This window comes from Stomoxys calcitrans, chromosome 4 (genome assembly GCF_963082655.1).
Source record: "Stomoxys calcitrans chromosome 4, idStoCalc2.1, whole genome shotgun sequence".
NCBI lineage: Eukaryota > Metazoa > Arthropoda > Insecta > Diptera > Muscidae > Stomoxys > Stomoxys calcitrans.
Window position 1 is genome coordinate 147690942 of NC_081555.1, and position 13609 is coordinate 147704550.

At 38.5% G+C, this 13609-nt stretch overlaps 1 protein-coding gene across 1 annotated transcript in view; it reads left to right on the top strand.

Moving 5' to 3' along the window:
• The first annotated feature begins 7981 nt into the window (after positions 1-7981).
• The window catches only part of LOC106085026 (uncharacterized), a 17033-nt gene continuing 11405 nt past the window's right edge, over positions 7982-13609 (top strand). The window contains exons 1-3 of the mRNA XM_059367307.1: positions 7982-8011; positions 10777-11072; positions 11152-11674. Coding sequence (XP_059223290.1) covers positions 7982-8011; positions 10777-11072; positions 11152-11674 — 849 coding nt within the window. The remainder of the gene's footprint in view (positions 8012-10776; positions 11073-11151; positions 11675-13609) is intronic.

Consider the following 13609-nt stretch of genomic DNA (forward strand, 5'->3'; position numbering starts at 1 on the left):
CTACATATAAATCGGCCACCGGAGGCCAAATCCAATCTGCACCAATTTTGATAAAGATCGGTCCAAAATTGTGACTTCTACAACCTTTAAAGGTCATATCGTATGAAAGAAATATATGGAAGCTATATCCAAATATGAACCGATGAAATTTTGCACACGTTTGGGACGTCAAATGAAACACCTCGTTCAAAATTTTGTAAAAATCGGACCACAAATGTGAATACTAACTTTACTTACTTTTACATTAATTGGCCATTACAGAAAAGTTATTCTTCTAGCCGAACGTAGAAAAGATGCCCAAACGCCTCGATCTTCTGCACTTCTTCTCCAATTTCTGACACCCAGTTTCGAAATGACGCTCTCCACGCAAAGGGCAAGACCAAATTTTCGATGGGTCACTCCGTCTTCTTCCCCTCCGTCGTCTTCCCCTTTGCTGGAGCTTATTCATCCATTCTGAAAACATGACCTAGCCAATCCAAACACTGTATTTTGATGCGTTTAACTGTGCTATCGTCGTCCTACAGCTAGTGGAGCAAACGATGCACAGTGGGATGGGAAAAAAGTGGAGATTAGTCTGCCGTTTTGAAACGGATAGAGATATCTTCATGAAAATTTACGTGGTTATAGCTGAGGTGTTATGCAGTTTATATGCGAAATTTCTGGGGACTAGAAGTCCCAGGGGCCCATTGGTGAGCCTTCAAAATTGGTCACCTTGGCCCAAAAAAGGTCACCTCGGGCTATCAAAAGTTCGATTTTCAAAATTTTCAGGTCTGAATAAGAGGAATATTTTAGAAATTTGACTAACATTTTTTTTTTTTAATTTTCGCAGAGGTTTTTCTCTTATTTTTTAAATTCTTCAGTCAAAAGCTATGCGAGTTACAAATAAAACAAGTAAAAAGGCGTTAAGTTCGGCCGGGCCCGAACTTTGGATACCCAACACCTCGGGTATATATTTATAATTTCGGCGAAATCGGACAATAAATGCCTCTTTTATGGGCCCAAAACCCTTAATCGAGAGATCGGTCTATATGGCAGCTATGTTCAAATCTGGACCGATCTGGGCCAAATTGAAGAAGGACGTCGAAGAGCATAACCAAACTCACTATCTCAAATTTCAGCGACATCGGGCAATAAATGCGTCATTTATGGCACCAAAACCTAAAACCTAGATATCGGTCTATATGGCAGCTATATCCACATCTGGACCGATCTGTGCGATGTTGCAGAAGTATGTCAAGGGGTTTAACGCAACTCACTGTCCCGAATTTCGGCAACATCGGACAATAAATGAGCATTTTATGGGCCCAAAACCATAAATCAAAAAATCGGTCTATATGGTAGCTATATCCAAATCTGAACCGATCTGAACCAAATTGAAGAAAGATGTCCAAGGGCCTAACACAACTCACTGTCCCAAATTTCAGCAAAATCGGACAATAAATGTGGTTTTTATGGCCCTAAGACCCTAAATCGGAGTATCGGTCTATATGGCAGCTATATCCAAATCTGAACCGATCTGGACCAAACTGAAGAAAGATGTTGAAGCGCCTAACACAACTCACTGTCCCGAATTTCAGCAAAATTGGACAATAAATGTGGCTTTTATGGGCCTAAGACCATAAATCGGAGGACCGGTATATATGGCAGCTATATCCAAATCTGAACCGATCTGGACCAAATTGAAGAAAGATGTCTATGGGCCTAAGATAACTCACTGTCGCGAATTTCAGAAAAATCAGACAATAAATGTGGCTTTTATGGGCCTAACACCATAAATCGGAGGATCGGTCTATATGGCAGCTATATCCAAATCTGGACCGATCTGAGCCAAATTGACAAAGGATGTCGAAGGGCCTAACACAACTCACTGCCCCAAATTTCAACAAAATCGGATAATAAATGTGGCTTTTATGGGCCTAAGACCCTAAATCGGCGGATCGGTCTATATGGGGGCTATATGAAGATATAGTCCGATATAGCCCATCTTCGAACTTAACCTGTTTATGGACAAAAAAAAAGAATCTGCGCAAAATTTCAGCTCAATATCTCTATTTTGAAGACTGTAGCGTGATTTCAACAGACAGACGGACAGACGGACGGACATGTCTAGATCGTCTTAGATTTTTACGCTGATCAAGAATATATATACTTTATAGGGTCGGAAATGGATATTTCGATGTGTTGCAAACGGAATGACAAAATGAATATACCCCCATCCTTCGGTGGTGGGTATAACAAGTAAAAAGGCACTAAGTTCGGCAGGGCCGAACTTTGGATACCCACCATCTGGGGTATATAGGAAAACCCCCTTTCGGCACAATCCGGTGAAAATTGGATAGCTTATGCAACCAAATTCGACACGGATATTGAGTGGGCTAAGTCACTGTTGAATTGTGTATTTCAAATTTCAACAAAATCAGGTAATGAATAAAGCTTTTATGAGCTACAGACCCTTAATCGTCACATCGGTCTATATGACAGTTATATCTAAATATAGTCCGATCTTTACCATATTTGGGTCGGATAGCGAGTGGCCTAAAACTACTTACTGTTTCAAATTTCAGCGAAATTGGATAAAAAATAAAGCTTTTATTCGCTTCAGACCCTTTATCGGGTTATCGGTCTGTATAGCAGCTATATTTTAATATAGTTTGATCCGAACCATATTTGAGTCCTATGTTAAGAGGCGTAAAACTGCTCAATGTTACAAATTTCAGCGAAATCGGTTAAAAAACAAAGTTTTTATGAGCTTCAGACCCTTTATCAGGAGATCGGTCTATATGGTAGCTATAGCTAAATATAGTCCGATTTGATCCATATTTAAGACGGATATCAGGAGGCTTAAGATAACCCTATGTTTCAAATTTCAGTGGAATCTGGTAATAAATAAAGCTTTAATGGGCTTCAGATCCTTTATCGGCAGATCGGTATATATGGCAGCTTTGTATAAACATAGTCCGTTATGGACCATATTTGGGTCAGATGTTGGGAGGTGTTTCAAATTTCAGCGAAATCGGCTGAAAAATAAAGTATTTATGAGCGTAAGACCATTTATCGGAAAATCGGTATATATAGCAGCTAGATCCACATATGGTCCGATCTGAACCATATTTGAGTTCTATGTTAGGGGGCGCAAAACTACTCACTGTTTCAAATTTCAGCGAAATCGGATGAAAAATTAAGCATTTATGGATACTAGACCCTTTACCGGAAAATCGGTCTATATAGCAGATATAGCCAAATATGGTCCAATTTGTCCCGTTCAAGAACTTAACCAGTGTGCATTTAAAAGACGTCTGTGCCAAATTTCAGCTCAATACCTCAATTTTTGAAGGCTGTAGAGTGATTACAACAGATGGACGGACAGACAGACAGACACACGGACATCGTTAAATCGTCATAGAAATATATATACTATCTATAATCGACGATCCAAAATATATATACTTTGTAGGGTCGGAAATTGATATTTCGATGTGTTGCAAACGGAATGACTAAATGAATATACCCCCTTAGTATGGTTGTTAGTATAAAAACCACCAACCGATTATATATGACTTTCGAGACCAAAATGCCGCAATAAAAGGTCTGTTGTATGTATAACAAATACACTTACCAAATGAATTAGTTCATAAAAAGTAAAAATATCCTAAGTTAGGCCAGGCCGAATCTTATATACCCTCCACCATGGATCGCATTTGTCGAGTTCTTTTCCCGGTATCTCTTTTTAGGCCAACAAAGAATAATGAATAAGTAAAAGCGTGCTAAGTTCGGCCGGGCCGAATCTTATATACCCTCCACCATGGATCGCATTTGTCGAGTTCTTTTCCCGGCATCTCTTCTTAGGCAAAAAAATGATATAAGAAAAGATTTGCTCTGCTATTAGAGCGATATCAAGATATGGTCCGGTTTGGACCACATTTGAATTATTTGTTGAAGACCTGTGTAAAATCTCAGCCAATTCGAATAAGAATTTCGCCCTTTGGGGGCTCAAGAAGTAAAATAGAGAGATCGATTTATATGGGAGCTGTATCGGGCTAGATACCGATTCGGACCACAATAAACACTTATGTTGATGGTCATGAGAGGATCCGTTGTACAAAATTTCAGGCAAATCGGATAATAATTGCGCACTCTAAAGGCTCAAGAAGTCAAGATCCCAGATCGGTTTATATGGCAGCTATATCAGGTAAATTACCGATTTGAACCATACTTGGCACAGTTTTTGTATATTATAACAAAACACGTCGTGCAAAATTTCAATCAAATCGGATAAGAATTGCGCCCTCCAGAAGCTCCAGAAGTCAAGACCCAAGATCGGTTTATATGACAGCTATATCAGGTTATATACCGATTTGAACCATACTCAACACAGTTGTTGGATATCATACCAAGACACGTCGTGCAAAATTTCATTCGAATCGGATAAGAATTGCGCACTCCAAAGGCTCAAGAAGTCAAGACCCAAGATCGGTTTATATGGCAGTTATATCAAAACATGGACCGATTTGAACCATACCTGGCACAGTTATTGGAAATCATAACAAAACACGTCGTGCTAAAATTCATTCAAATCGGATAAGAATTGCGTCCCTAGAGGCTCAAGAAGTCATGGCCCAAGATCAGTTTATATGACCGACTGGTTATGGACCGACTTGAACCATACTTGGCAGAGTTGTTGGATGTCATAACAAAACACACACAAAATTTCATTCCAATAGGATAAGAATTGCGTACTCTAGAGGCCCAAGAAGTCAAGACCTAAGATCGGTTTATATGGCAGCTATATCAAAACATGGACCGATATGGCCCATTAACAATACCAACCGACCTACACTAATAAGAAGTATTTGTACAAAATTTCAAGTGGCTAGCTTTACTCCTTCGGAAGTTAGCGTGCTTTCGACAGACAGACGGACGGACATGGCTAGATCGACATAAAATGTCACGACGATCAAGAATATATATACTTTATGGGGTCTCAGACGAATATTTCGAGTAGTTACAAACAGAATGACGAAATTAGTATACCCCCCATCTTATGGTGGAGGGTATAAAAATCAATTTGTGTTTGTTTGTTGGTATGTTTTTGTGTTCCTTATAGACTCAGAAAGGGCTGAACCGATTTTCTTGAAATTTTCACAGATGGTGCACAATGACCCCGTGGTGAAAATAGGGTACTACATTTTTTGATATCTGAAGGGGGGCGGACCCTCCCCCTCACCCTAATTTTCAGAAAAGCCAAATCTCGGTGTGGGTGAGTGGGCAGTGCGATTTAAGCGAAATTTTGTGTGCTCTCATATAGTACCCTAAAAATAAAAATCCAAATTTCGGATGGGGTACCTAGGGGGGCTGCCCCACCCTAAAACCTACCAAACATATATTTAGACCAAACACGGCAATATGGGACTCAAATGAAAGGTATTTAGGATAAGAAATCGTATCTGATATCCAATTGTCGGACCAAGGGCTAGGGTGACCACCCCAAGCCCCAAAACACCCCTAAATCGGGCATATTTACCGACCATGGCAATATGGGACTCAAATGAAAGGTATTTGCGATTAGAATACGAATCTGATATTCAAATGTTTCAAATGTGGGACCACGTTTCTGGGGGTGGACCCTTTCCCAAAACTCAAACAAACTTAAACAAAAGGTATTTGAGTGTAGAATTAGAATCTGATATCCAAATATGGGACCAAGTGTTTGGGGGGCCGCCTCCACTAAAAACATCCCCCAAAGGGGGAAAGGGGAATTTAGGACCATAGCAATTTGGGGCTCAAATGAAAGGTCTTTGGGGGTAAAGCACAAATTTCATATCAATATTCGGGAAAAGTGTCAATGGGGCCACCCCACCCCCATAACACCACCCAAATAGTAAATATTTTCTGACTATTGCAATATGAGGCTAATAAATAAGACTGTTTTTAGAGTAGAACACGAATCCGACACATATTTTCAAGGCCAACTCACTGAATGGCCGACCATCCCTCAAAACACCCCCAAGCCTGTCATGTTTGCCGACTATGAAAAAATGGGGTTCAAATTACAGGTATGTGGGAGTAGATCACGTATCTGATATCAACATTAGGGGCCAACAGTATAGCGGACGTCCCACCACCATTACAACCCCCAACTAGGACGTATTTGCTCACCAAGACAATTTGGGTCTTAAAGAGAGTGGAACTAAATATTCATAGTTTTTAGGGCCAATACCCCAAACCGGACATATTTGCTGACTTTTGCAATAAGGAGTTTAAATGAGATTAGAAAACAAATTCGATATTCGATTTTGAGGGCAATGCAATATGGGGTTCAAATAAATGATATATAGATACATGAGAATAGAGCACTTTGCTGATATATTTTCCGGGCTTAGTGTTTGGGGGACCACCACCCAAGAATTGACCAAGAATTGATACCCATTTTCAGGACCAATTTCTGGGGTGATACCCATTTTCGGGACCAATTTGCTGGGGTGATACCCATTTTCGGGACCCTTTCCCAAAATACCCCACAAACAGCAATTTTTTAGTGACCATCGCAATATGGGGCTCAAATAAACGTATTTGGGAGTAGAATACGAATTTGATATCCAAATGTAGGACCATGTTTTTAGGGCATCACCCATTTCCCAAAACACCTCCAAAGGTAAAAAATTTTTCCACCATGCCAATATGTGGCTCATACGATAACCTAACGCATTTGATATTCTATTTTGGGACCATATGTTTAGGGGACGCCTCGTCCTGTAAACTGCTCTTAAGCCAATGACAATATGGGGTTTAAATAAAAGGTATTTGAGAGAAGAGCACGATGCTGATGATTTTTAGGGTCAAGTATCTGGGGGACCACCTCTCCCCCGAAAACACCACTAAATCAGACATCATGAGAATATCGGGCTGAAATAAAGAATTTTAAGAATGGAGTACACCTTAAATCCAAACTTAAATTGGTAGACCAATAAAGATCATATGGGATTCAGATAAAGGCACTTTTATTGTTAAACTGTTAGTCAAGCGATGTACTATTTTCGTAGCATGGTATTTCACTTAAAGATCTTTAATTGTCGAAAATAAATATTCTAAGGAAACTTTTGTTCCAAATAAAGTAAAAGAAGGCGCAGCGGAGCGGGCCCGGGTCAGCTAGTTTGAATATAAATATGGATTTAGTTGAGTTGCAATAAAATACGATAATGAATATGTCCATGGTGATTGGTACGATATCTTTACTCAATATTACATTTCATAATTATTACTTACTTACTTTAACTGGCTATGACAGAATATTTGTTCCACTAGCCGAACGTAGAATAACATTCCAAGCGCCTCGATTCTCTGATACCAAGTTTCGAGGCGTCTTTCACCACTTGATCTTTCCATCGGGGTTTTGGTTATCTCGGCTTGCGTGTTCCCCTGTGTTTGCCTTCAAAAGACTTCTTTGCTGGAGCTTCTTCATCCATTCTGCCAACATGACCTAACCAACGCAGCCGTTGTATTTTGATGCGTGTAACTATGCTATCGTCATCATACAGCTCGTGGGTCATACGTCGCCTATATTCTCCATTAACGCAAACTGGTCCATATATTTTAAGAAGAATCTTTCTCTCAAATACTCCAAGTACTGCCTCATCTGCTTTCATAATTTTTAAAGTTGGTTAAACTAAAATCCAACTGCTTATGTTTTGGCCCAATTATTTGTACTCAAATCAAAGAAATCGACTTAAATGTTCACTCACAAAAAGCATTATTATATCACCTACTTAAATAACATTACACACAGATTTGAAGAAAAAAACCAAAAGTAACGCTTTCTAATTTTTAGCCCCTTTGTACTTGTCTAATTAGATAAAACTCACCCAATCACGAATGAAGTGTGGAAAATCTTGCATAACTAACACTCGATTTGAGGACCACCAGCTAAGGCCCACAAACTATCCAACAAACAAAAATTTCTAAAGTTAGTATAGAAAGTATCGTAATGTCTGTCGGGTGGAAATGTGTAGCCACGGTTTTTTTTTTTTTTTTTTTTTTTATTTTTTACTTATACGTTATAAAACTTACAATTAGTTTTTATAAACGCCTCAGCGCCATTAGGCATAATAGAGGCTAGTTGGCAAAATAACAAAATTCAATTATTTTAATACAATGTTTGATCAGTAATAAATTAAACGATGTTAAAGGTTAATGATCTTATTAGAAGAAAATTAATTTAATTTACAAAAGTGTTTCAGTTTGTGTTTTAAGGTAATTCCTTAGCAATCTTTTAAAAATTGAAATTGGGTTAGACTTTATATCGCTCGGTATATCATTAAACTCATGACTGCCAGAATATTCTACTCTCTGTTTTGTGGTCTCTGTGCGGCACAATGCTACTCCCAGCTGTTGATTGTTGCGGGTGTTGAATGAAACTTGGTTTAGATTAAATTCAATTGTGTGGTGCCCTATGTGGTGAATGCATTTATATACGTACAGAAGAAGCTGCAACTTATAAATTCCATGAATTGGCAAAATAGTTGGAAAAACACTGTCGTATAATGAAACGGTGGGATAAAGTAATGGTAAGTTTGCAACAGTTTTCAGAGCTTTGTTTTGAAGCCTTTGCAATGATTTTAACTCGCCTGTGTTCCTGTATGCATAGACCACAGCCAAATAGTTAAGATGGCTCTGTATTAATGTTTGATAAATTAGATATTTGGTTCTTTCGTCGAACTTGTATTTGAACTTATACAACAATCCAAGTGCTGGAGATATTTTCAACTTTAGCTGATTTATGTGATGATTCCAGTTAAGGTTTGACTGCATATATATGCCCAAATATTTGACAACATTCACTTCGTTTATAGTTTCTCCATCCACAGTGATGCTAAAGTCCATATTATGGCCAGGGTATGGTTTAAATCTGATTAATTTAGTTTTCTTTCTATTTATAAACAATTTGTTCAGTCGCATATACTCAAAAATTAATGCAGAATCTCGTTCCATATAAGTTTTAACCACGGTCGTGGACTTGTACGGATAAAAAAGACATATGTCATCCGCATACATAAATAGCCGTCCTTTTAGCTCCAAATTGCATAGGTCATTAACATAGATTAAAAACAGCAACGGGCCTAGTACACTGCCTTGCGGTACACCATGTTCAATAGAAGCCAGTTGGCTTTTACTGTCCCCCATTTGCACAAATTGTTTTCGATTCACCAGATAAGATTTGAAAAGCCGTAGTACACTACCGCGAATGCCATAAAATTCCAGCTTCTTTAATAAAATGTTGTGATCAATCATATCAAAAGCTTTAGATAAATCAAAGAAGATGCCTACTACGCCATTGTGACCTTTATCCAACATTTTGCATATATAGTTTTGTACATTAATAACAGCTTCGTCAGTTCCACATCCTCTGCGAAAACCATATTGACAATCAGTAAGTATTCGGTTCGTTTCTAAGAATGCAGCCATTTGCCGATGAATAATTCGTTCATATATAATATTTATAGATGGCAACACAGAAATAGGTCTTAAATTTTCAATAACTGTTGAATTTCTACCCTTAGGAATGGGTATTACCTTATGTATCTTAAGGCTTTGTGGGTAAGTTGATGTCGCTATCATGCTGTTAAAAATGTTCAGCAAATAATGATTGACATTGCTACTGCAAACTTTGAGTACGTTGTGCGGCAAATTATCATGACCACAACTTTTATTTAATTTAAGCGCTGAGATTTCACTTTCTATTTCACTTTGTGTGGTAAAATGTAAATCAAGATGGTTTTGGTTGTAACATAGGGTTCCCAATGAATTGCAACTGTCTCCTGGGTACATCGGTATCATATTTTTTAGATTTATAACAGACTTAAGAAAGAAAGTGTTACATAACTCGGCCTTCTTCCTATCATTCGTTATGATATTACCATCATCATCTTTAAAAGATAGCTGTGTTTTAATATTTCTTCCCAGAGTTTCATTTAAAAAGCGCCATGTTTTCTTTGGATTATTTTTGATGTCAGCCAGATTATTTATATAGTAATTGTTCATTGAATTTCTTGACGAATTTCTAATAACTTTACTGATTCTTTTCAATTGGCTATTTATACTGTCATTATTGCGACATTTCCTTCTTAATTTCAATAATCGATTCTTATAGTCAATCAATTTCAAGAGATTCCCATTTATCCATGGTGCAATGGCATTTCTTTGGTTTACATTTAGGGGTTTTGTGACGGTAGAACAATCTACAGCAGTTTTTACATGCGTAACAAAATTATTAAGGTCCTCGGTGGGTGCTCCCAAGAGAGAAAGAGTCTGAAGGTGGGAATCAATAGTAGTCTTCAATTTATCATAATCGCAAAAGGAGTAATTATGTCTGACAATATTATCTAACTGTTCATCAATATTCACTTGGCAGTAAATTAAATTGTGATCAGTTAACATGCATCCAACCGCCATGATTGACATGGACCCTAAAATATTCGAATACACATGGTCAAGACAAGTACGGCTAACAGGTCTTGTTATCATTTCATGGCAGTTTCTAAAATCATAATTCAACAGCATATTCGAAACAGCACTGAAATTTTCGTTATGCAGCGCATCAACATTCGCATCACCAGTTAAAACACAAGGTGTTCTACCATACGCATAAAGTAATTGCTCCAAAAAATCAACAAATTTGGATGAATTACATTTTGGAGATCTATAAAACGAAATATAAGTGACTGGCTTTCCGTGCAGTTTAACATTATGGAGTTTTAGAGCAATTGAATCAGTCAAGTCAAGGTTATTGTGGTCATTTCATGTGTGCACATTTTCCATGTAGAAAGTAGTCAACATTTATTCGAATCCATAAAAATTATTGTGAATGAACCCAGCAGTCTGTTTCAAAGAAATCTTTTATTCTATGCCAACTATAAGCCAAACACGAATACAGCTCGCTTCTATTTCAATGATCTGGTAAATTACATAGCTCCAACTGTAACCAGCGTTTCCTATAAGATTTTATTTCAAAATCAAAAGACCTTTCGCAAGACGAAATCTTTGAAGGTTTTGCTTTTTGAGGACAGAGATGCACTTAGGTAAGTTAGGATAATTACATACCTACAAAGTGTTTCATTCGAGAGTAAAATTTTAGTATTTTTTCTAATGCCTTTGTAGTTACTTCTATGCCAAAATCAACAATACCGGCAATTATAATCTCTCACACAATCTAATGCACATATCGACCATCACAACATTCGATGTGGATGTCATAACCAAAGTCTTTGCCCACCTATACCGCCTGAGTATTCTTAATGTGGGCCTATTGGTGAATTTATTCGACGAGGATATCATTATGGTGACCTATTTTCCATTTACCCCCGGCGAGTGTCACAGCATTAAACCGGTCATTGTGAATCGTTATGATCCCAAACAACGTCAATGGTTACATAAAGACTATTTTCCACCCAAGGTGCAAAATTTTTATGGTTGCCCCTTGACATGTGCCGCTTGGAATGAATTTCCCTACATCAATTTGGAATATAACAGCAATGGTAATGATGTCACCAAGTATAAGGGATTTGAAGGGAAACTTTTGCAATTTCTTGCTGAATCACTAAACTTTACTACCAAGGTGTACATCTTGAACGCAACGGAAGTAGATGAGACGTTTAAAGAACCTGATTTTATATTCAAGGAGGTAAGTGTGCCCTCTTACCAGTCCTGATAAGAGAAACAAGCGAAAATGCATTTATTGTGTAGATCAGTCTACATTAGGGTGGGTCCATTTTTTAATCGACAAAGTGGCAACAAAATTGGAGTCTTCGACGAATTCTAAGAAAATTTGGCATAACTGCACTTTATAGGGCCCACTTCTGATTTCCAGAAATTTGTTGTTTAGATGCGGGTTATCCCCAGGAACTGGAATCCAAAGTCCGTTTTTGGGGCAACGGCCTTCGTCTAAGGCCCATACAAAACAAAAAAAAATTTTTGCTCATAAACATTCCACTAAGGAACAAGGGCAAACTTCTCACTTATTAATGAGTGCAGTCCGATTCAAGTTTTAAGCTCAATGATAAGGGGCCTTCTTTTTATAGCCGAGTCTGAACGGCGTGTCGCAGTGCGACACCTCTTTGGAGAGAAGTTTTACATGGCACAGTACCTCACAAATGTTGCCAGCATTAGGAGGGGAAAACCACCATTGAAAATTTTTTCTGATGGTCTAGCCAGGATTCGAAGCCAGGCGTTCGGCGTCATAGGCGGACATGCTAACCTCTGCGCTACGGTGGCCTCCGTCTAAGGCCCATAAAGCATATATATTCTTGATCTTCTCGTTGTTCTGAATCGATCTAGCCATGTCCGTCCTTCCTTCTGTCAAAGTCACGATAGATGAAGAACGCGAAAAGCTAGCCGCTTGAAATTTTCCACAGATACTTAATATCGATGTAGGTCGTTGGGGATTGCAAATGGGTTCTATCGGTTCAGATTTAGATATAGCTCCCATATAAACCGATCGCCCGATTTGATTTCTTGAGCCCCTAGAAGCCGCAGTTTTTGCCGATTTGGCTGAAATTTTGCCAAATTGTGCCAAGTACGGTCCGAATCGGTCTATAACCCGATATAGCTCCCATATAAACCGATCTCCCGATTTGACTTCTTGAGCCTTTACAAGCCGTAATTTTTGTCCTATTTTGCTGAAATTTTGCATGTAGTGTTTTATTATAACTTCCAACAACTGTACCACGTAAGGTCTAAATCGGCCTATAACCTGATATAGCTCCGATATAAACCGATCTCCTGATTTGATTCCTTGAGACCCTGGAAGCCACAATTTTTGTTCGATTTGACTGAAATTTTGCGCATTGTGTTACGTTATGACTTCCAATAACTGTGCTAAGTACGCTCCAAATCGGTAAATATTCTGAGATAGCTCCCATATACACCCATCTCCCGATTTTACCTCTTGAGCCCATACAAGCCGCAATTTTTATCCGATATGGCTGAAATGTAGCATAAATTATTTTGTTTCTACTTCCAATAACTGTGCCAAGTACGGTGTAAATGGGTCTATAACCTGGTATAGCTCCCATGTTAATCGATCTCCCGATTTGACTTTTTGAGTTCTTGTCCGATTTGGCTGAAATTTTACACGCGGTGTTCTATTACAACTTTTAACCACTGTGCCAAATACGGTCCAAATCGGTCTATAACCTGATATAACTGCCATATAAACCCATCTCCCGATTGGACATCTTTAGCCCATGAAAGCCGCAATTTTTGTCCGATTTTGTTAAAATTTTGATATCGGAAGGGGGGCGGACCCTCCCCCTTATGCCGAAAATACTACAAACAAATAAATAAAGTGGACCGATCGGGACAATATGGGATTCAAAGGAAAGGTATTTAGGAGTAGACTACGAATTTCATAATAAAAGTTGGGTCCAAGTACCTGGGGGGCCACCCCATCCCCAAAACCCTTTAAAATAGGTTTATTTGACGATCATGACAATATGAGACTCAAATGAGAGATATTCGGGAGTAGATTACGAATATGGTCAGGAAGTGGGAAAAGGCTTTGTAATTTATTGATAACGGAGGGGGTTGGACCATCCACCGTTATCCCAAATACACCACC